Below are 24,714 nucleotides of genomic sequence, written 5' to 3'. Positions count from 1 at the left end.
ACCAGAATTTGCTTTCATCGTTTAGATGCTGCTTACCCATGTGTTATCACATGACAAACAGTGAAGGGCATTAGTGCCAGGTACATCGTGTTAGTTTCAAAGTGAAAGCATGTGTAAATGAACCACTCAGTAATCCAACATCTACCTGTTTTGTTTTTAATGAGAAAATATTCATAATATGTATAGTAGGTGTATAACTGTGAGCCTTACATGTGCTATAAAATAACAAAGCAGAGTATGAGCATACAAGTGGTTAACATAGGGACAGAGGTTATATACTGTATGATAAGATTGCTTTGTCACACACAGACAGTATGAGCCCCCGCACTGAAGCTCAGGCGCTTCTGCAGGGTGAAAACAAGCTAACAGCATTTCAAATGATAAATAAATCATCTCTGCACCATCAAGTCAAACAACAAATAATAATAACAATTATTATAATAATCATCATCATCATAATAATAATAATAATAATAATAAATCACACAATTATAACTCCTCTGAGTGTGCATGATGTCTGTTACCTTTTCAAGAGTATTATTTAATGAGAACTCAGGTTTGGGGGGTTTAATTGTGTGCTTTGAAGCATACATGAGGACAGCGTGAGTGTGTTTGTGTGCAATAACACAGTTTTACAATGTGCTGCTGCAGTAAACTTTGCCTCTGTTAATGAAAACTCAAATTGTGCTGTGAATAAAGCTTAGATAGAGCAGATGCTCAGATGGCATCCAGGATAGGCCACTGTAAGACAATCATTCATCACAAAGGATCTGTGTCTGTTGAAGCTCGATGACTTTCTCACCAGGAAATCATATATACCAGTATGACAAGTGCTTTTAATATTGTCTGATCGCTTCAAATCATGTTCCTCATGTCTGGAAAAAAAAGAAAGAAAGTTTTTGTCCCAACTGACTTTTTCATTTGTCCCTTAAGTCTTGTGGCAAAATGAATCTCCAATCAGTATCAGTGACACAGTACCTCTGTCAATGACACGTTTACATTTCTCAAGCTCATAAAAAGGGACACTAGTCCTTTAAATACTTTTTTTCATTTTATATATTATTAAAAGTGTATAAAAACAAGAACAAGGAGGATTCTATTGAGTCATTGAGTTTTTTTCTGTTTCCGCGGGGAAATGGGCACATCACAGAGGCAGAAGTCCTTGGTTTTAACTTCTGGTTGGTGCAGTTGCTGGCACTGCATTTCCAGCCAAGAGGTATTTGACCTCATGCTGGGGCTGTCCTAACAAATACAATACAGATTAATTATCGTCAAGGGTTAGTATGTGTCCCGCAGTTTCTTTTCATCTTTTGTGCAAGTCTACCTCAGTGTACATTTGTGTTTCAGGCATTTATCTGAGGATTTTATTCAGTGTGTGAGCTGAAGGACACTTGAACAGGACACACTGGTGATCAAAACTGTAACCTTTGGTTTACAGAAAACAACCTCCTGATATCCTAATGCTGGATAAAATCTCAAAGGCTTCAAAATAAAGACTAAAAGGTATAATAATTTAGCTACTTTTCAGTTAAAGTGGTTCAGGAATACTGTATCTACAGTCATGCTGACACATTTCTACTTTCAGTTCTAATTTCAAGACAGTCCTGTAGGCGCAAGGGATTATTCTGACTGTGTTTGCAACGTGTTTGGTGTTTTCATGTTGAAGCTGAACCTTGTTTTCTACACCTGGACGGTCAACAGTATTGTCAAAATCACAGAGGCCTGTAAACGCCTGTAATTTAACGAAACAGAAAATCACATCATCTTGCAAAATCAAAGCTCACAATATATTCAGTAAAAAAACAGACAACCCCAACTTACAGTATGTTAGTGACGTAAAGATGAACAGAAGTCTGTTCAGCTTGTAGCACTGATAGTCAGTTGCCTTCTTTTTGCTGCTTGTTGTGTGCTTGTTTTCAGGTTAGGAAAAGGAGTGTAATGCCATGCACACAATCAGTACTTTTTAAACAGACCTAAGAGCTTAGGCTGACTGTATTTTCTCTAAGTAACAACATTCTGTTTTGGTATAACAACTTTTTATAAAAGGCTTTTTCAATATTTTTCATCAAACTTTATCCTCAACTAGCAAGGTATAGTAGATAGACGGCAGTTGCCCCAATGGAATCTCAACATACATGTTCATATATCAAATACACAGTCCTACCTCAGTATAATACATGAAACAACTGCTTACATCAGAAAGCACAGGTCAACAAAGCGGCGTAGCCAGCAAAGGTAAAATAAATGATTTTTAGAATATAAAACCCCTGACCCAGCCCTTTCATTAATACACACACACTGACTGAAGTGACACAAACATGACCTGCAGTTAGCCTCCCTCTCCCCCCCTCTGTCTCCTCCCATCTGTGAAGTCACTGAAGAATAGTGTTTTGTAGACAGACTATCTAATGTGGTTGCTTATTTTCTCTAAAGTCTACTGGAACTGTAGTAATACAGGATAGAAGAAGATAAGATACATCATACATATCGTGCATTCAACAATTACTGACAGGTCTAAGGCAGAGTTGCACCTTGATGCTAGTTATGCAGATTTCCTCTCTAGCATTTAATGATTCAAGGACGCTGACCCTCAGGTCGGCACTTAAGATTTAACACAGATGCTTGAAAGGGATGCTAAAGCTCCAGCCAACATGTTGTCTGTCTGTTATAGCTGTACTGTGGTGTACTGTGGCACTGCAGGATGCGGAAGATAAAACTTCACGGGTTCTGAAAGTGATGCTTCGAGTCCCATTAGGTTAAAACCCTGAAAAACATCACAGCCTCCCTGCAGTAAAGATTACTCTGAAATTATAGAAAACATGTCTGAGTGCGTGATTAGGCCTCGATCTTTCTCCTTTCTAGCACAACTTTCAGTCAGAAGTTTCTCAATAGTCACTCTGCATACACCTGCTTGTCTTAAGCATCTTTTTTTCCTGTTTGTAATCAAACCCTTGCCACACATTTTGAAGATGACTGGGGTTATTCTCAAGCACATATTGCCAAAATCATCATCATCAAGTCTCAGGCAACCTTTTAAAATAAAATCTTTAGATCTCAGCCCATATTTCCACAATAATATTGCAGATAAGTGAAAAATCCTATGAATATTTAAGTCATTCAGCGTCTACCAACTAGTAAAAACCTTCTATTCCAAACAAACTTCTGCAGAACGCTCATAATCCACCATAAAACCCTTTCAAAGTGTCTCTTGCATCGCTGACCTTTTTTCTTTTCTTCAAACTCACGCAACACTTCAAATGTCTCTCACATACTCAGTCTTTTAACATACTGTTCCGTCCTCAATCCTCAGGTCCAAAAATCACAACTTGATGCAGGGTCATGTGATTATCAGAATACTATTAGTAAAATAAATACTGTTTCCTTTCTTTGTCCTTTCTCCTCCTGTTTGTTTTTCCTTCAGTCTCTTCCTCCTCCTCTTTCTCCTCAGTCCCTTAACTGTCTCTGAAATGAGCTGTTTACTCCTCCTCCTCTTCTTCTTCCTCCTCTTCCTCCTCCTCTTCTTCCTCCCCTTCTTCATTTGCGTAGATGCCGGCTTCCCACTTCAGCGCCATGTCGCTTTTCCTCCTGGTGACACGAGTGGCCTCCAGAACCTGACAAATACAAAACAACCAATCAGATGGAAGCACATTCATTGTGGCGTGAGCAAACAGTTGATAAAACCCATGCTTTTTCCCAGCTCAAGGGAACACAATCACAAAAAAACACACATCACAGTGACTTTAATATGACATGCAGTGTATGTCAAACGCTGAGGGAGCGCTTGGTTAAACCATCCTGCAGTAAAGGTTTCATGACAAACGACCTTGAGCTACATTTGAGCAAATGAAGCGCACCTGCACCATTTGACAGTAAAAACAAAGGTCATTTTACTCCATTACAGGGAAAGATTCATGCTCACACACCACAACTGTTCCATAATTTATGTTTCCGATCACTCTCCATCTCACACACACATGCCTAACACACACACACACACACACACACACACACACACACACACACACACACACACACACACACACACATACAAACACATAAACCCATCTTCACACAGGGTAATGTAAAGAACAGGTTGAAGTTGAAGTGGATTGTGGGTAGATGTGTGCTGTTGAGGTCTGACATAATGGCTGCAGTGATGATGATGATAGAAAATGATAGACGCTAAATAATTTTCATAAAACTAAGCCCAGTTATGTAGTTGTAAATGGAAACACTGATGTAAATTGACCTTATGTTGACAATCACAACACACACATCCACCAAATCAGTACATTCAAAATCTTCTGTTACCTTTATATTGAAGCCCATCATGATTCATATAATATAATTCGCTAGTTTACAATCTTTTAAAGTAGTGCACATATTTTATTTGGAATTAAGTTGTTTTAATTGGTACTTTATATATTAGATATATAGAACATAAATGTGCATGGGGGGGGAATCAAAGGTCACATCAAATCAATGGACAAGCACATGCAGCACCAACACCACAGAGCAGAACAATAAAGCAGTGAGACCACAAGCAGACCTGGGACCAGATCAAAAACTTTTTAGGTTTCTTTCTCAGAAACTGCCTAGTCTATGGGTTCAAACAAAGTAATACATTCCCATGTATAATTTCTGCACCAGTTTCATGTCTGGAAGACTGAGTGACATGTCACAGTTTGTGTGTTTTACTGTTGACTCATCTACAATGCAGTGCACAGTTAATGGAAAACAAGAAAGTGAAAATCTCCACTCATCTGTGACTCGAATGTCTTTGGGAACTTTCTCTTCTCTCTTAGTTGAACTGAAGTAAACCTCATGAAAAAGGGCTTTGCTTTAACATCCTATTCAGATCACCCTGAATAAACAGTTTATTCAGTATTAAAAAAAAATTTCTAATGTTTCTAAAAAAAACTATCATGGCATGTAAGTACTTCTTAAACTGTACAGACTGGAAACAGTCTAAAATATACACAGGTATGTATTTGTTTACAATAAGAGATTTCAGGTGAGTCTGACCCAGGTCTGTCAGTAATGGCAGTTTAACGGAGTGAACAGGTTTGGGGTGTGACAGGTACCTCAGTGGTTACCTCGTTGGCCAGCAACAAACGGGCATACTGACCGACCGGCAGGAGAGAGGCAACAGTACACAAAGTCAACACATGTGATGTCATCATGGATAAACAATAACAACATTGGCAACAACATCAGCGAGAACACTGCCTGCTGCAAAATGATCAGTTCAAGATACATTCAGTTAAATATCTTGAAAACAAATGAAGGCAATAACATGAATAATATGTTTGTTTTGTGTTTTTTGCATTATATGATTTCTCAATGAATAGGTTAAACATGGGAGACATGAAGCTCTGATCATTTTCTGATTATGTAAAATGTAACATTTTTTCAATTACTGTCATGCTTTCGGTTAATTTTATTTTCTCCCTCATGTTTCATGTCTGGTCTTCCTGTTTTATTTTGTGAGCACTCACCCGTGTCTCTGCCCTGCCCCCTCCTCATCTGTGTGCACCTGATCCCTGATTGTGTCTCCCGCACCTGTGTCTAATCACTCCCAATCAATCCCGCATTTATTCCCCTTTGTGTCTTGTCTTGTCGCCAGTTCGTCGATTCTCACAGATTACGTTCCAGCGTCATAGTCACAGTCACAGTCATAGCTTTCTTGTGTTTTGAACCTTGCTTGTTTTTCGACCTTGCCTTTTGCCTCACGTTTTGGATACCTTTGCCTGGTTTGACTGCCTTTCTGTGTACTGACCATTGCTTGCAATAAAACCTTGTTTTGTTGATTCAACCGAGCCGAGTCGTGCATTTGGGTCCTTACAATCCTGAGCTAAGTTCATGACAATTACCTTTTGTGAAAAATTATTTTTATCTTTTGTAGACCTTTTATTTTGACTGTTTATTTTGCCAAAATACAATATTTCCTCTCAAGAGAGACCTCTTTCTTAATACTGAGCATTAAAAGATCTATTCAGATTAAAAAAAAAAAAAAAGGAAAAAAAAAAAAAGAAAAAAAAAAATTGAGTAAGGACAGAAATCCCCCAGCGTCTGTGACTTACTTTCTATTCCATGTCCTGCTCCAGACTGGGAAAGTCCCTTTAGTGTTGTACAGTATTTGCTCATGCCAACGAATCATGGATGGAGGCATTCAACCACAGTGATGTGACCAAACCAAATGAACCTCAACAGAGTCCAGTATTGTCTGGTAAGCTGTGGTCACCTTTGTGCTACTTTTACTCTTTGTTTCGTGTCTTCTGCAGTCAGATGTTCAACGAGAACTCAACAAATGTCATTGTATTTATTTATATTTTTTTGGGGGTAGCAATATCATTTTTTCATTTTTAGGACTACCTGTGCCCCAACCAATATTTTTTTTTATTTCCTGTGTTATGTTGTTGACAGTTTCGAATTACTTTTTGTTATACAACATGGAAAACAATCCTTCCATTCTCTCATTCACATCTCTGCCAATTTATCCTCTCCAGGGTTTAATACTTACACTGTTGTCCTCCATTTTCTCCCTCCTTTTCACCTTGTGTGTTTCATAGTCTTCCATAAGCGTCTGCATGAAGTTTTTGGGTCGTGATCCTCCTGAGTCCTCACTGCCGGCATCAGACAGGGCTCCCTCTGAGGGTGAGGGTGAGACGGGTGGTGCAGGTCGAATCTTCTCAATCTTTCCTGCAAATCACAAAAAAAAAAAACACAGAGTTAGACACGTTTGTTGAGCTGGCATGATCACACCAAGCATGGGTGGCTTACTGGAGCTCATCTTTGTATAACTGGTACACATTTCATTTTTCAAACATAGATGCAACTAATAATATTAATGACTGCCATTTGTTTTGTAGGTATTTTGGTGTATTTGACAATGAAAACTTTGATGTAGTGATGGCGCCAGATGAAAAAGTCAGGGAATCAACAAAGTTATTACATTTCATCTTGAGGGAAACATTAATGTCTGAACCAAATTTCATGGCAGTCCATCCTAAAGTTCTTGAGATATTAACAACAATCTTGTACCAGGTGTCTCATACAAGGATCAATGAGAAACACGCTAACCTGGTGCTGTCTTCGCTGACAGTGTGAGTCTAGTTGGCAGGCTGTTACTCTTCATCTTATCTGCTGCGGAAATGGTGGATTGCCGCATCCCTGTCCTCACAGGCCCATGACTGCTGCTGGAAGTGTGGCTGGGGCGGACAATAACAACAGGCTGCGCCTCCCTCTGTTTCTTCAGCTCCTCCTCCCTCTGCTGAGCTGCTCGGATCTCCTCCTCAATCATGGACAAGGTTCGCTGCTTCTTGGAGCGCAGGCGGAATGGGCCGCTGGCTGCCTCTGCCTCGGGACTTCGTGTTGCTGCTGCTGTGCTACGAAGTTCAGCTGCCTCTGAGTATTTACTGAAGTAGCTGAACTCCTGTTTCTCCGGGCTTGGAGGAGAAGGGGGACGGTAAACTGGGGTTGGCCTGGAAACAGGAGCTGCTGAGGCAGCAGCTGAAGCTGGAGTTGGAGCTGGAGCTGGAGCCGGGGCTGAGGAAGCGAGCGCTCTGGCGTAAGAGGACTGGATTTTGATCCTGGGGCCTCCATCTTTGGGTCTCTGTGGAGGTGAGACAGGCTGAGAAGGTGGTGGAGAAGGTGTCTGGAGCTGTGGTTGCTGTGCTGGACTGGAGGGCTGCTGTTGTTGCTGCTGCTGCTGCTGAGTCTGCTGTGATTCTGCGGGCTTCTCTTGGAAAACAACTCTTACCTCTGGCCGCCTGTCTGGCTGAGGGGACGGGTTGGATAGAGCAGGACTGGAGGACACAGGTGATTGGAGACTCGGAGCTCCACCGGAAGACACAGGGGAGACTGGCACTGGGCTACTTGTAGAAGCTGAGGATGGAGACACAGGGGTGCTGAGCTGTGAAGAGTTCAGGTCAGATGGCTGCCACTCCTCTCCGTTGTCAGCTGCAAGGGCATGTTGGATGGCATTTTGCACAAGTACCCCGGCGTGGAACTCCAGCTCGTGTTCTGTTGGACCGCCACTGGTCTGCCCGTTGACTGGCGTGGTGGGCTGAGGGGTAGGAGGTGACACAGGGGTAAGTGGCAATGGGGTAGGGGGTAGCGAAGCCCCGCTGTCGGAAACATTATCCAAGCTAAACACAGTAGTGTCCTGAGAGCGGACAGATAACTCGTCCAATCCTGAGTCAGACTCCTCTGGGTGAAAGGCTGGGTGGAAATGACCCTTCCCTTCCTCCTCCTCACGCAGGATTGTCATTACAGCTCGCGCACACGTGAATTCTCCTGCAATTCCTTCATCAGACCAGGTCACGTGGCTCTCTCCGGTTTCGGCAACAATGTCACTGCTCCCCTGGCTGCCCCTGGTTATAGATTTCGAGAAGGGTTTGGCGGAGTATATCTGAGGAGCTATGTCCTTCTTGGTGCCCTCCCCTTGCAGAAATTGCTTCCTGGCAGACGAGAAGTCGATCTGCTTCTCGACAATGTCCTCCTTCCTGGTTAGCTCTGGGTCAGAGGTCACCATTGTGGGAGGACCTAACACCTGGGGCTGCAAACAGAGATGGGAAAGCAGAATACAAAGGAAAAAGTTAGGAGATGAGAGGTGTGTACTGACAAATCAGGCAGAAATGTTACAACAAACTTTGGTGTATCTCCTCATGGTCAAAGTGTGTGTGTGTTACCTGTGTGTATGTATAAGTGTGATTCTGTTTCTGCTGTTTTCTCTCCTGGTATTTCTTGAGAGACTCGAGCTGATCTGCGTCCAGCTGCGCTTCCAAAGGCACCTTCAAAGAATCAATGAACCAACCAGAGAACCAGTCAATCAGTTGTCAGGAAGCAATGGAGTTCAAATTCAAAACAGAGGTTCAATGGGAAACTACCTCCTGAGGAGGGTTCCACCAGCGCTGGGCGATCCCAGGGTTTTTCTTCACAGCCTGATCTCTGATCAGCTCCTGGCGCTCACGCTCCAACTCCTGAACCTGACAGAGGAAATAGAGCAGCAGAAAAATATATGAGTAAGAATATTCACAAAGAGTATCTCCAATAAACTGCCATCACGATTAGCTTTTCATTACATATTAATTTAATTTAATCGATGCATGTTTAGTGTTTCATGTTTCAGTGTCTGTAACTACACTCCAATAACTGTGTCACTTGACTGAAAATTATCTAGTTTTCTAAGTGACTTATTTCTTCAAATTAGGTTTGTTGATTTTAAAACAGTTTCTAGTGGTTACTGTTTCCTTATCTATGATGAAAATGTGACCACAACTAAGCTTAATAACACTGTACTTTTGTGTTGTTTATGTTAGCATGTGTGTGAATACTGTATCTGTTGCGTCTGACACATTATCTCGCAGCTGTTTACCTCTTCTGAGGGTCGTCTCCTCGTCACCCTGACCTGCTGCTCCTCTCCGGGGGTGAAGAGTTTTGCTGGCCGTCTCTCCTCCTGAAAAGCTCTCAGCTCAAACTTCGCCCTGCTGCGCCCCGACTCCTCCCCCTGCACATGCCCGTTGGTTCTCACGCCAGAGTCCTCCTGGTGGACGAACGTCGTTTGTCTCTGCCCCTCCACAACGATTGGCTGGTGATTGGCAGGAGAGGAGGTTGACACACAGACAGACGGAGAGGTTCCATCAATGCTGATTGGTTTGGTGTGGTGTGATGGAGACGAGTTTCCATTGGTGGGTGTTTCAGAGGCTGCGTCTAACACTTGGTCCAGGTAACAGATCTCCTGTAGACACAGCAGATAATCAGGCTGCTGTTGTGGACATATATTGTACAATAAATTTCATTCAATTCTCCTCCTATTCTAGAAAGGGGTAAAATGGTTGCCTAATTAACTTAGTTTGCTGTAGGAAGGAAATCCCTCTCTGTTTAGGCTAATATTGCTCAGATTACTGAAAAGAAAAGAAACACAGACAAAAAAAAACATTCTCTGAGACTGTGACAGTCCAAAACAGGTCCAAGTTTTCTGTGATGATATTTGTTCCATTCCATCAAAATAAAACAAGAAACTGTAAATCTTGTTCTGAGAGCCTGCATACCTGAACCACCTCGCTGTCAGGAGTCTCTACTTTCACACCAGCTGCGCTGTGGCCTCGGTTACTGGGGCTGCTGAGGCAGCCATGTTGGATCTGCTGGCTCTCTAGTTCCATGGTTGCGGGCCTGTCAGTGATAACGCTGACCGATTCCTGGAAACTGACGCTCTTCAGGGCTCGCTCTCTTGGTATTGTGTCACTGGCATCCTCGGCTGCCCGCCACGATTTCTGTGCCAACAAATAAACAAAAGACATATGGTTCAGAGGTACTGTTGGGAGAAGATGCACACTCGTGATCAATTGAATAACAACTTTTTCTCAAATTAGGAATTTACGAGCAGTTTTAGCACAGACAGATCAGAATCTTATAATCTCTCTAAACACACACACGCATCCCACACATATATCTGTCTGTCTGCATTGCAGTAATACAGTGTTGAACCTCTGCAGCAGGAGTGTGTTCTGACTGATTCCCACCACTAGGGGGCACCAACTCACATGCTGCAGCTTTATGACAGGCCACAAACATAACAATCTTCTACAGTATTAAAACAACTGCATCTTTGTTTAAAGACCTTCACTCTTATGTGAATGAATCAGTTTGCTGAATACTTGACATTGGAGACAAATAATAAAAAATTGTGAAATACATTACAAGAAGAAATTGGAGACAGGAGGAGTTTCTTTATTTTAATCTTCTCCTGATTAAGGACCTGAGTCCGATGGTCCTTAATATTATACATATTCTGCACAAATATCAGTCAAGATACTTCAGATTCTGCAGCTGTAAAGATATTTAAGTTTTAAGAGCTTCACATTTGCTTTACACTGAGCAGCTCATTGATGTGTTTCTTGATTAAGTGCTTGGCTCAAGGCCACATCATCAGTCGTGAGCTAGTGACAGAGCCTGTCGAGTCATTGTGTGACTGCCAGACAAATTTGTTAGAATGTACTAAAATTTCCCTCTAAATGGAAATCAACTGAAATGACATCAGTCAACTTATGGCAGTACACTGCAGATATTATGAACAAACCCAGGTAACTTTAGCTGATGATGAACTTATAATATTGACGAATAACAGTTACTCATTACTGAAAGTATGTTACACCCTTATGATTAACCAGTTAATGCAATATGGTGATGTTACATTAATCAACTGCAGTCACATTTTAATTGACAATGTGATTTATCCAAGCAAGAAATAGACAGGGGATGGGTGTCATGTTGAAGGACACACTGTTAAACACATTGCTATGCAGGGATCAAACCTGTGACCTTCTATCTTTGTGAACCATTTATCTGACACATTCCAGACCCACCGTTCATGGGAGGCCACATGTGCACACACTCCTCACTTTATTGACCTTTCTGTTTCTGCATGAGCCACTAACAAACACTCCACTGGCTTCCTGTTTTATTGCCTTGTACTCATTACACCTCAACGCTAAGGATGTGTTTACATCCACGAGGAGCTATTGACCACAGTCTTTGTAACATGTGGGTGTGTGTGCGGGGATTTAATGAGGATCACTTCGGTGAATAAGGTCACTGTTCAGCTAAAACACACACAGCCACAAGGAGGATGTCTTGGCTTTTCACCCCCTCTTACACTTCAAGCTTCAGACACACTACCAGACTGCTTTTGAGTGATATTCATGGACATTTCTACTGATGTCAGGTATCTAGACAAGAGGTTTCTGCACAAAGGCTTGATTTCAGATTTCAGTTCCCTTCTTCTGCTGAATCCCCACTCCCTTTTTTTTTTTGCATCTATTCCTTCCTCTCTTGCTTCCTCTCTCCTCTATGGGATTGTTCAAGTGAAGGAAGAGTGGTCAGTGAAATCACATGGTGGATTATAACACCCTGCCTCTCCTCAAAAAGCCTCCGCTTGTCTCACCCCCCCCCCCCCCCCCCCCCTCCTATTTTCCCCTCCTTTTTCTACTGAGAAAAAAAGATATTCTGTGAGGGCATTTTGGTGACCCATCTGGGTCAGTCACATGCAAATTCCTCACTTTTTACTGTTAGTCTATACACATTCTCCTACAGGAATACATCATTAATGTCCAGTTCAAGTCTACTGAAGTTATATAGTTACAGTTATGTAAAACATTCATCCTATTTTGCTTTTTTGTCTTAGTTACAGTTTCTGTATTTGAAATTTGTTTGGGTTAAACAACAAAAAACAGCGTGTTTCACCATGGCTACAGAGAGACAGAGGCCCTCGATACAGACATAGCAATTAACAAGACTAGTCTGTGAGGCTGTGCAGGACCACAGCGTTTCTCATTTGGAGTCATAATCATACTGTTAGCCACTGCTACACAGGCTACCAAAGTACTTCTCTGTTTAACCAAACTCTGAGTGACATGGAGCAATATCACAGTAACTGCTGGACTCTTTTCTCCTGCTTCTTTCATCTCCAGTTTCTTTGTTTTCTTCTCACTCTCCCTCACTCTGCCCGTCATCAAGTCAAATGATTTTTCACCCAGTTAATGATATTAGTGACCATGTGAGGACCAGACGTCACTTCTACTTACACACGAGGTCTTCTGTCTTTGTTAAATTTGATCTGTTGTGTTTATACTGTATGTGTGTGTGCATGTGCAGGAATGTGTGAGTATAGGAGTGTGTGTGTCCAACAGGCAGGACAGTAACAGAGGGGGAGGATATCCTGTTTCTGCCTCAGGAAAACAGTACTACAGTACAGGAATGTCTCATATGCAATGCCATTCTCCTGCACACACATACACGCGCACACACATGGAGTGTGTATATGATTGTAGCTGTGCAGTGGTGCATGGAAGTGTAACTGTGTTCTTTCAAGTGTGTGTATTTGTATAGCAGGTGTGTATTCACGTGTGTGTTTCTGTCTCTCATTGAGGTGAACTGGCATTCCACGCATAACTCGCTGTCCTCAAGGCTCGGACTTTAATACTTGTGATGAGGGACACTGTGCACCCTGCTTGCCCAGCTAAAGGAGCAACGTGTGTGTGTGTGTGTGTGTGTGAGTGCCTTTGTTAGTGTGTGGGAGTGTGGAAAGAATCATGTAACTAGGGAAAAGGCAAACAGCCCATAATGTGTTTGAATGCCTGAAAAGTCTCTATTAGCATGTAAATATATATAAATGTCTACGTAACATTTAGATGAATAGTGAAATATAGTGTTACTAGTCGTAACAGCCCACACCCTCACCACCTTGATGTGCGAGCTGTGAGTGTGTGTTTTGAGTTTTTTCCAAAAAAGGAAGAACGTTTGAGGAAAATCAAATTTACCAGTCCTGGCTAATGCACAGAGCTATGCTAGGGTTAGGACTTTGGTGTAAAGTTTAGAATTTGTTTAAAGTTGGCTACAGTTTGGTTGACAAAGTAAATATTAGGTTAGGTTTTGGGTGTAAGGTTAAGATTACAGTGACGATTAAATCATTTTATGGTTGAGATTTGGATTTAAAGATAAGATTAGGGGTAGGATTAGGTTTCTTACATTAATTGTAACACAAATATTTGAGTTGATTTGATCTGAGTCAGGATTATTCTTGGAGTGAGTAAATGGTGTCTTGTTATGCATTGTACCAGTTTTAGATTTCTTTTTCAGATCCATAACTTTAGGAGAAAAAGGGAAAATCATCCTTGCACAAGTGAAGGTTAGGTATGTAAGAGGGAGGGTTGAGGTTAATATTTTAAGGGGTGGGTATCAATAAATTCAATGGAAAGTCATCAGAACTACAGTAATAAAAAAAATGAGTCAGTCTAAACAGATAAGTATCACAGTCTTATGTTCTGTGTAACTGCTGTCTCATTCGCCGCCTTTCTCCATTCCCATCACATCTGGAAATGCTTACACTCTGACTGTGATGCACAAAAATCACAAACACACACACAAACACACACTCACACACGCATAAACATACACACTTTAAACAAACACACTCGGCTGCATGCCTGAGACGCTAGGGGATTTGTAAACTGGGACACATTTACCAGAAGGAGAGTACACCCTAATACTTCCTGACTGGAAATGAACTATCTTTATGTCTGACGGGCTCCATCTTTCAGTTTCTCTGTCTCACACACACATGCATGAACGATAGCGTGCCTTTAATATCACGTCATAGCCTTCTGTTAGAGTCCACACTCTGGTCAGAGCACATGGCGAAAACAAAAATGAAAGCCTGATGATATATGTCCACAAACACACTAAGCTCCTGTGTAACCCAGTGCAGTCAGCTTTCTGTTTCTGTTTCCTGGCTAAATATGATCCTGTATAGTAACTGGAGCCCACTGCTGCTTTAGCCTGGTGTTCTCATGTCTAAACAGCCTGGATCGTGAACCCAGGCCAAACAGTGCTATCCCATACCTATTCATCCCCTCAAGACAGAGTGGAGATGCTGAATAACAGCGATGGTATGTCACTGATTAATGAAATAAGCGGATAATTCGACGCATAGTGGGTTTCTGGATGGCTGTGTCAGCAGATAGGCAGGTGGACTGACGGAGGGGGCTAACAGCTGGAATAAACAGAGGAATCAGTGGTATCTTGAGGCCCAAGTGCGCAATTCAACATTATGTTGCAACATTTGAACAAACACAGCACCAGGATTTCAACTTTGACATTAATACATAATCCAATACAACCAAAATATAGTCTGGATGTTGAATTGGTTGCAAAACACATCAGGTAAAGTATTTAGAAAACATGACCAGAATCTTTTGCAATGGTACTAAAACCATGATGTTTTATCTATTGTATGTTGTGTACTATTTTGCTCTCCCTTTTTCTCATCAAAATAAAATATAATCTATTTAATAATACAGAAATGCCACAGAAATGCATTAAAAAGTTAAACAACACTGTTGTACAACTCCACAGGGTTAGTACTCACCTGTTGCTCTTATAAGGACCGGAAGATTAGTCTATTTTAGTGATATCAGTAAATCCATCCTGTAATTTTCAAAAGTTGGCCTCCTTCAGTTTTGTAATATTACAATAAATTCTACCGTACAGATACAGATATGTTTTCTTTTCATAAGCTGTATCCGTTTTCCCATTTAGCTCTGTTTCAGACCAGCCTTGGTCTGTCCTGTTCCAGATAGTGGGAGTGCCGGAGTTTCCTCTGGCCAAGCCTTTTCCTCCTCTTCATCTCCTCCTTTTCCTCCCCTCCCGTCTCTTTCCTCTCCTCCACAAAGCCTCTCCTTTCTCAGTAACATTCCTGCTGGCTGCTCGGTAAGCTGTGATGTCATGGGCTAAGCGTGTGTCTGTGTATGCGTGCGCGTGTGTGTGTGTGTTTCTCCAGATGCCCTAACCCACAAAGACCCCTTCTGTGCAGGCTCTCCTATACACACACACCAAAAACATCCACCCTGTGGCTCCCCACTCCTCCCTTCCTGTGTATGACCAAGCCCTCTCTTTCTCCGCTACACACGTATGTCGCTCGCCCAATTTCCCTTTAACCCACAGCCCCTGTCAAAACTGAGGAGACTGAGGGTATGAGGCAGGCACAGAGGCGATGATGAAGAGATGGTGAGTGAAGAAAAAGGAGGAGGTGATAAGAGAGTATCGGCATTTTCTTCTGTCACCAGGACTCAGTCTCATATGAGGGTTAGACTGATACACTGGTTGTATTCACCTTTTAATAAAAAATAAATGAAATGAAACCTGTTGCCTCATTCTGCCTAAAGCTTCTAAAGCCTCAAAGTATTTTATTATTAGTGCTTCTGGAGGAGACATGTTGGTTTGCTATTTCAGAGGCTTGTCCACTTTGACAAAAACAAAACTTTATGGAAGGCAAGCCAAGTTTATTTATACAGCACCTTTCAGACACAAGGCGATTCAAAGAGCTTTTAGAGAGGCAAAGAAGGAACTGAATCTGTGTCATTATTTCACTAAACCCCCAAATCTTTACATCTTCGGTCACACTAAGGCTACTGTGTGTGTGTGTTGGGTCACAGGATCAGGCAGGTGGAAACCAGAGCTGACCTGAGTCATGGTTCACTTTCTCTGAATGCAAACACTACATCGAGATGCAATGGAACTGGAAACACTTTCCTCGAATTTACAAGACAAATTAGCAATATTGTGTTGGCAGGTGATAAATGATGGAGGACAGTGCCACAAGCTGATGTCAGACTGCATTTCAGAGATTAATTTTTTTCATTTAAGCCAAATAAGCAAATGACAAAGCAGTTCTATGGAAGTATTCAACAGAATACTGTGAAAACTTGACCTGGTGTCGATGACAAGAAGCTGAACTAGATGTTGAACACATGGAGGGACCTTGACATACACTGGTCACAGAAAGCACCAGCACTACTAATTAGTGCTTCCTTGAATATGAGAGCTGAAATATCACTTTATGAACTGCTTTTTCAAAACTGTGCAAAGAAATAAAAGTTAAACAGACTTTGTGGGTCTTCTCGATGACATGTACGAACCATCAATCTTTTAACTTAAGGTGTAATGCTCATGTCATTTTGTACCTAACAGAAAATTGATTGAAATCTTTGTAGCATTTGGAGACGGGCAGGGTGGTCCAGAGGTCAGAGAGGTTATCCTTCTTTGTAGCCGCAAAGGAAGCCACATTTGCCCATTATTAGCTGTGCGTCCTGTCAAGAGTGTAACAGACGGCAGCTGTCCCTCCTCATCTAACTGTGAATTTCTCTAGATAACATCATTGACTATGATGCAAAAAAACACCAAAACAAAACAACAAAATTAAATGTGAGCTGTGCCACACAAGTCAAATCTTTATACTCCTGTTTCAATTGTCAATTCAATTGTCCTCGTTTGAAATAACAAATTACAAGTTCTTAGTGAGTTCCCAGGCTAGAAATAACTCTGAGCCATATGATGAAGAGAAGTCGGTCACAGAAAATTGGGACAGTAACCCAATTATTGCATATGCACTGGACTGTTCAATTCCCGGGTGGCATGTAACACACAGCGAGGCGTGTGATGGTCATTACACCAGTGCTGGGGATTTACTGACGGAAGAGCTAATGACTAAAGAGTTCAGCACTGGACAAAGTGTAAACGATGAAAAGAGATATTGTCGGAGAAAGAGAGGGGGAATGAGGGGGGCGGCAGGAGTATATGTGACCGATTATTCATGTGCGTCTGTTTATGTGTGAATATATATGTGGGTCAACACTATTGAGCCAATAAAGAGTAGTGCCCAGAGCAGTCTTATGTCATGGAAGTTGATCATGATTGATCGGAAACACAGCAAATGACACACTTAACAATGGCAGCATGCCAGAAAGACACTAATGTTCAACCGTAACATACACAAGATGCACATGCAGGCAAACAAAAGTGCAAAGTTTTTCACATACTGTATGAAACCAAGGTGTTTCCAAGGGTACGAACAGAAAAAAATGAAATAAACATGTAAATGTGCTCTTTTAGTAATTAGGTCATGTCCTGCGTGGCTCCAGGGTATACAGTTTGTGTCTCCATCTGTGTGTATGTGTATCAATTTAAATGTGAGGCATCACTAGTCAAACACAAACATGTTTAAAGACACAGAGACAATATTTCAATGGTGTCTTGTGTTCATGTTCATGACAAATTTTGGAGAGAAGCAGGACGCTATGTAGTACATGAGGAGGGAACTCTTTAAAATGAATGGTAAAGTGAGCACCCAAAAGATTCTGCTGCACCATGCTGCCACCCTGAAAGCTTTTAAGAGTCCAAAAATATGAGAAAAGAGCTTAATTTTGTGATATCAGCTTTCAAACCAAATCCCATCTTCTCTCTTAAATCTCATTGGTCCGTCTCTCTATGACAGACTACTACACCTGTAGGATGAGGTGGGCCAGCTATGACTGTTGCTTGCAACTAAGCTTGCTTATGTTAATCAAAGATGACAGATATAAACTGCTCACCATCCTAAGGGAGGCCATGGATTTAGACATATTCTGTTGATAAGAGAGTTTTGTACACACCACACATACAAAGAGACTGAGAGAAGAGATTATGCTTTCCTCCATGAAAGAGCAACTTTTCACCTTTCAAGTCTAAAGAGTGTGTGTCTCATATTCAAAACAAACCAGCACTTCAGCATTGATTTAGCCCAATCAAATATGCACAATACCAACGTAACAACCCTTCTCCTGACCCTCATTAGCAACTAGAAGTTCCACAGATAAAATGAAGCATAATTCTGTAGCAGCATGGTCCATTTATCACAGCAAATGTATTTAAAAAAACGATCTTGGTGGGTATATAACATTTCCAGAACAGGAAGGAAGGGTCCATAATGATAACTGAGTTGAGGAGAAAAGTGTCAATCCTCTATTGTACCACATAACTGATACAATATCTGTCTCCAGCAAATTCAACTATCTGCAATATGTGGGTTTTTTTCCAGGCTATGAAATGCTATCAAAAGCACAGCCTTTCACATAAAAGCTGCCGACTGCTGAGTCCAACAGAGCCTTCAGTGAAGGGTGACGCCCTCTTAAATTCTTCAGTCTCAATCTCACTCATGTCAAAAACATTTGAGTCTTACTGGACGATGAAGATAGTGATGACAAAAATAAAAGCGCTAACACTTTTTAAGAAATTAAAACAAATGATGCTGCAAAGTAAAAGAAGCAACTGATTGGATAAAAGCCTATCACAACTCACAGGTTATCCAAACAGGAAACCAGGAAGCTGCGCTAACTTGTATCCACGGAAATGGCTCTCAACACAGGAAATACACCAAAAACTAGAGGCCACCTGCGCAAGACGCACACAGAAACACAGAGAGCGGGCAGCATGCTGCAAAGTTCACTAGGGTCAACATTTGGCAAAATGAATAGTCTGGAATACAACAACCAGATCAGCTCCGTTAAAACAAAAAGATTAAAACACATGGTTTTTCACACTTTAAATTTAAATATTTAAGCTGTTAGCTGTTTGCAGCATTAAAGGAATGACCACAAACCCACACATGGACTTCTGGGGAGTTAACTGTTCACAGCCAAACCAAACAGAATCAATAAAGCAATCTCCATCCTTGTTTAAGACAGATTAGTATAATAAGGCTAGTGTGTGTGTCTACTGTGCATCTCCACCCTGCTACATACACAGACAGATATTGCAGCACAAAACAATATAATTGAAGGCAATTTTCACCTACCCATTGCCAGAGAGCTTGAATCAACAACCAGACTGAAATCATTTTAAGGTGCCTTTTGAGGTTTGAGTGTTTCAGAGGAATGCACTGCATGTCTGGACTCATGGCAGCTATTTGTGTCCCTTTCGAAGCCTCTCATGACACCACTCACACACAACCCAGACCCCCTAAGACCTCTTCATGGAGGAACAACAAAAGGCCCAACTAGCGCTTCACTGAGACTCTCCAGGGTGAATACTAATGCTACACTCATACACTCACACACACACACACACACACACACCCACACACACACACACACACACACACACACACACACACACACACGGAGGGCTCTTCTTAACCAGAAAGGTCTGTAGTCAGAGAGTGTGACCACTTGTGTACACAGGCTCTTCAAGCACAGCACAGAGAGCACAGATTAACACTCCCAGCACAAGTGCAGGACTAACTGGGACAAAACACAGACAAGCAGGAACACTGAACAACCATCCATTATTACTTATATGTTGAGCTGAAAAGGCAACGGCTGTATTTCGTTTTTTTTTTTTTACTGGAGCCTAGATCTGTGTGTACAATAATATTTCACACTGTGAAAGTAAAACAAACGGTGCTTTGCTGGGCTGGCTGCCCATTTTTAAGTGGTGCGCTGTGTGTGTATTATGTGACGGTTAATGTACAATGAGCTGTGTTTAAGACCCCTTTCCAAAGTAGAGGTCGCGCTGATCACCCTGGACTGCTTTATTTGGCAATAATTACCGTTTTCTGTGCATTATACTACCTATACACAGCTATGTGTAAGCAAAGGCATCAATCATATAACACAAATTATTGATTACAAATAATCATATTATAAGTCATTTATAGACTTCCAGCAGGAACCAATGAACAGCTACAGTATAAAGTCATGAAGATTAAGTTAATTTGATTATCATCTAATCAACAAAACGGACCAGACATCTTTAATCAGGAGGAATATGGTGAGATATTAGAGTGGCCCTACAAAGCTGTGTGTATTAAACACAGCCAAATACATATAATTTCACAGGATGTTACTTATTGTTATTTGAAAATATCCCTATTTGTAATTATTTTAAAAAGGATCAGAGGTACATCTTTATCTGCAGTTTACGTGGCCACTCTCTCTGTCATGTTATCAATAATTTTCCACTTACAAAATGTCTCAATCAAATCTTTTCCAGAAATTCCGGACACATTGCCAATTTTCTTTTTAAAAAACTGTTCCTTTTCCTTCCTTTCCCCCTCTCTGGTTATGTAACAGTCCACCTCTCTCCTGTTGTTAATCTAGCAGGACACAGTACATGCTGTCAGCTATCATTCCATTTGTTTCATATCATATCATATCATATCACACACACAAACACACAGTGAATGTGACGATTCAATGACAAGAACCATTTCAATACACTATCCTACAAGTCTTCTCTGTTATTGCTAGAGTTTGGAACCTTTAACACACTTTCAGTGATCTAAGACCAAACTAACATGAGCCTCTATAGAACCAGACAGTCAGAATCCATGTTTGTGTAGAAAAGCTGAGGACAGATATGAAGGAAAAAGTCTTCACTAGAGGTGGAGGGGACACATGGATGGCTGAGTCTCAGCATTTCAAGGATGTGGTAGTGTGTGTGTGTGTGTGTGTGTGTGTGTGTGTAGGGTGTGTAAAGAAAAAGCCACTGAGCATATAATTCTAATCCTTTCCCAGCATGAATCAGACCATTTTGTCCCACAGGACTCTCACTGCAGAGACCACACAGTGAGGCTAACCGGCTAACAGCCGATGTGTACTAAATAAAATGAAGATAAGTGGTCAGAGAAGCTAAAGTGAAAGCTTTTTTTGGTTTGGTTGAACAAACTCTGAAACTCTTTTGTATCCAACTGCAAATAATGACTATTTTCATTATGGTGAATCAGCTGATTTTTTTCTCCATTACTTGATGGATTAATTGGTTTGTAAATATCTTGAAAATAGTGATACATGTTGTCACAAGTGCTCTAAGCGATTATAAAAATAGTTTCCACTGCTGTAGGTGCACAACAGTGCAACCAGACCGATCCTGTCTGCACACACACTCACTTATGTCAGCCCCCGGAGCCGGGAAAGTTTGTTTGTGTGTGTGTGTGTGTTTCTTTATGGGGTCAGATCGGGACAGTGTGTGTCTGTTAACTGACAAAAAACCCAGACGTGGAAATTTATTTCGATAGCGTGTTTTACGATCAATGTTTAGATGTTTTTTTTACTAGGTAAAGGTATAAACGGAACACATACTTTGATCTGCATGGAGGGATGGTGTTCTTAAGATGACCTAACATATGTTTCATCCAATGCAACCACTTTGAGTCCACATTTTCTGCAAACTGGATATCTGTCCTCCAGGACAACTCAATGTTTGTTTTTTGGGAAATCCAAAATCCTCCCAAGCTGCATTTTTGAAATTTCTTTTTTGGGAGATGGAAATTGGTGATATTAGTCACACTTTTCTCTGCTACATGTGTTTCAGAGTCTGAGAGGCAGTAGAGGAGTAAAGCAGATGTACACGAGCAGGCGAGATTCCCTTTTCGGTTAAAAAATGTTTTCAATACCGGTAATAAGCAAATGTACACAGTATGATAACCGTCAATTTTCATACCATGTAATACCATGTAAAGGCTATACTGCTGCCATCCTACATTTAATTCATATGAGCAGTCTAATGTTAGCATGGCCTTAAATGCTTTGTTTGAGTGAAAAAGTGGAGACAGATTAGATTATTTTAACACTCACTGGGATAACTGCTAGCTATGTTTAGAAAGCTTGACACGCGTACCAAAACACACACAAGCAAGCTAGCGAGCTAGGTAATCACTACATGTTGCTAAGCGAGTACCATAATTTGTCAAATACAGCACATTTACATTGTATACCAGATCTAAAACACTTTATAGCTGTTAAATATTCCGTTAAACACAAAGAAACACAGACAGCTAGTCTTAATAATCAAACTATGTCACTAAAATGACTGACAACACTGTTACCGTGGTGAACTTATCAGGAATTGTGTCTGACCTTATTATCCATCACCAGCGCACTCTTCTTTTGCACGAATTGATTGATCATGTAACAGATTGCGACTTGCACTGTTTCTACAAATAGCATCCTGTCTGCACATTTTGATACTGCATGGCTAAAGCTGACCCAGCCTCAGCAGCATGAAAAAAATTATGAAAGACCTATAGCTTTATGTTATATCCAACCATGAGCCTTTTAAAACTGTTGTCCTAAGAGAGTGAACCTCTTCCCAGTGATAGCTTATGGCATTAACTCGCTCTGCTCTGCCTCACACTGTGAGGAGCAGTGTGTTAATCACCTTTCTATTTCCGGAAACCAGCTCATTAGCCTGCAGTATTTAGACAGAGGAAGGAGGCTTCACACAGGAAGAAAACAGCTTTCAACTGCAAACATGTCTGAGCCTGAAAATTACAGTATTTCTCATTTATCAGTGCATTTATACCAGAACTGTGATGCTTGTGTACATGTTACCCCTGAAACAAAATGTCCCAACTGGTTCTTTCCCACTGAATCCCTCAAATGCAGATCATCAAATCTTTACAAAACCAATAACAAAGACTAGCTGCAAAACTAACCCTTATCACTTAACCTCTGCAAGCTTTGAGATTAATCCAAAATTCAAGTCCTAACCTTTAGCTAACCTTAAAGGAAAACTCCCCTCAAACTCCCGCTACACAGTCTGCCATGGTCAGTACATTCCAGGAGTTATTTCATGATGAAGTGCTTTTATTTACTGCTCTGGCGTTCTCTCTTTCACTCCAGCTATCTTAACTAGGTCTGATTCAGTTACTGACTCTCTAAACAGCCTCAAAGCAGCCCTCAGGAATATCCCTGAATAACTGGCATCATGACAGCAGCAGGTACTGAGTAGAGTGAGTTTTTACAGTGGGAAAAAGTGAGAGTTGCTCACTAGAGATCTGTGCAGGCCTGTTTTTTTTTCAATCCTACACCACTGCCAACAAATCTGTCTGCCCCATCCTAAAGGAAATATAAGACACATGCACTCCTTACAGAGTTTCCTTGAAGCAGCAGCAACTAAAAGTAGATAAAATTTTATAGATCATGTCCTCGATTCTTTGATAGATGTGTCATTTCCCACAGTGCAAAACCAGATGATTGAATCTCAAGCATACATCAAAATCTGAACCCTAAAATAGAAAAGTGACATCACTTCCTAAAAACGCCCTGACTTTGAGGGTCCACTGCTCAGCTCTCACGAGATTAAGAAAACACACAGACGACGGGACCCCAGCCCCCCTCACACATTCTGTAACACCTAAAAGCTCAAATGGCATACTAACATTCCTGTCTGAAGCTGGAATGTGATAAAGAGACTTCTGCAGCTTTTCACCCTCAAAACACAGCACTGTGCTGTGAGATGAAGCCCTGACATTAAAGGTCAACCCCCCTGCTGACTTTAAGTTTCTTGTTTACTGTGAATTCTGGCATGGATAAATATGAATGCAATTCGGCTATCTCTGCTCCTGTCAGGGACGTATGAGCCAATCAACACTGTTTAAAAAATTCGAACATTTTTGTTCAAAGGCAGTTTTAAAAAAAATTATGTCCTGTTCCCTGTATTTTTATTGTCTATGTGTGCACGTTTGTTGTAAACACAGTATTTGTGCAAGCAGGTGGTTTGTGCTTTGCTTTGTGTTAAATGAATGACTTCTGTTGCACAGTACAACAATAGTCGGTGGATGTTATCGACAATAGTGGGTGGCGGAGCCTGTGTAATGGTGGCCATCACATGACTGGGTTGTATTGTTGCATTTCCTGCATCCCTCCAGTTCTCTTCCTCTCTGGAACAGAAAATACCAAAACAGTGGACAAAATATTTTTCTCTGATGGAATGTAACAAAAAAATGACTCATTGACCTTGTTAAGTGCTTCATTCAAACATTTTTCTTTCTTTGTCAATTTCAAAGTGATATGGCAGTAAATTCTCTGGTTTCTTCGTATTATTATAAACTGGGCGGAGACGAAGGTCAGCTGACATTGATCTTGACCTTAACTATACCAAACTAAGCTTGGCTCCAGATGTCTGAATTGATGCCGACATCTCAGATTTTTATCAGATAGTTTGGTTTGGCGTATCTCCACTTGCAGAAACAACTGAGCCAATTTGTCAGGATTCAGTATGAAGAAGTCATCTTCCTGTGCCATTGCAAACAAAGCTTGGCGTGGATGAGACTGAGGAAACTATACAGTATATTAGCACATTTCTTTGAGTGACTTGACTGACTTGAGATAATTGCTGCTACAAAAATCAATGACTCCTGATTGGTTGAATTCCCACTCCTAAACAGAAAACAGCCATCATAAACACGTTAGACTGAATAATAAGTGGAAACAAAATGGGTGTTCAGTCTTATTATCAGCCAATACCAAACCTATGCCAAAGCCATCTCTAGCCTGATACTGAATCACAGCACTTGCAACTGAAGTGAAATCCATTATTGTGCAATTCTTTTTCTTA

At 41.2% G+C, this 24,714-nt stretch overlaps 1 protein-coding gene across 3 annotated transcripts in view; it reads right to left on the bottom strand.

The window, feature by feature from the left end:
* Window positions 1–140: 140 nt before the first annotated feature.
* LOC111237464 (A-kinase anchor protein 2-like) overlaps window positions 141–24,714 on the bottom strand; it is a 73,450-nt gene continuing 48,876 nt past the window's right edge. For 2 of the 3 annotated variants that reach the window (XM_022766569.1, XM_022766571.1), the window contains 8 exons: window positions 10,056–10,277; window positions 9,380–9,742; window positions 8,892–8,990; window positions 8,694–8,795; window positions 7,084–8,560; window positions 6,524–6,702; window positions 5,085–5,123; window positions 141–3,611 (listed from right to left, as the gene is read on the bottom strand). In XM_022766569.1, the coding sequence (XP_022622290.1) occupies window positions 3,477–3,611; window positions 5,085–5,123; window positions 6,524–6,702; window positions 7,084–8,560; window positions 8,694–8,795; window positions 8,892–8,990; window positions 9,380–9,742; window positions 10,056–10,277 (2,616 nt within the window). In that variant the 3' untranslated portion in view covers window positions 141–3,476. The remainder of the gene's footprint in view (window positions 3,612–5,084; window positions 5,124–6,523; window positions 6,703–7,083; window positions 8,561–8,693; window positions 8,796–8,891; window positions 8,991–9,379; window positions 9,743–10,055; window positions 10,278–24,714) is intronic. The other variant, XM_022766570.1, reaches the window with a different exon arrangement.

The sequence above is a fragment of the Seriola dumerili genome, unplaced genomic scaffold (assembly GCF_002260705.1).
Source record: "Seriola dumerili isolate Sdu_G_001 unplaced genomic scaffold, Sdu_1.0 BDQW01000874.1, whole genome shotgun sequence".
Taxonomy (NCBI): domain Eukaryota; kingdom Metazoa; phylum Chordata; class Actinopteri; order Carangiformes; family Carangidae; genus Seriola; species Seriola dumerili.
The sequence above is the reverse complement of the archived record's forward strand: the minus strand, read 5'-3'. Positions and strand labels throughout refer to the sequence as shown.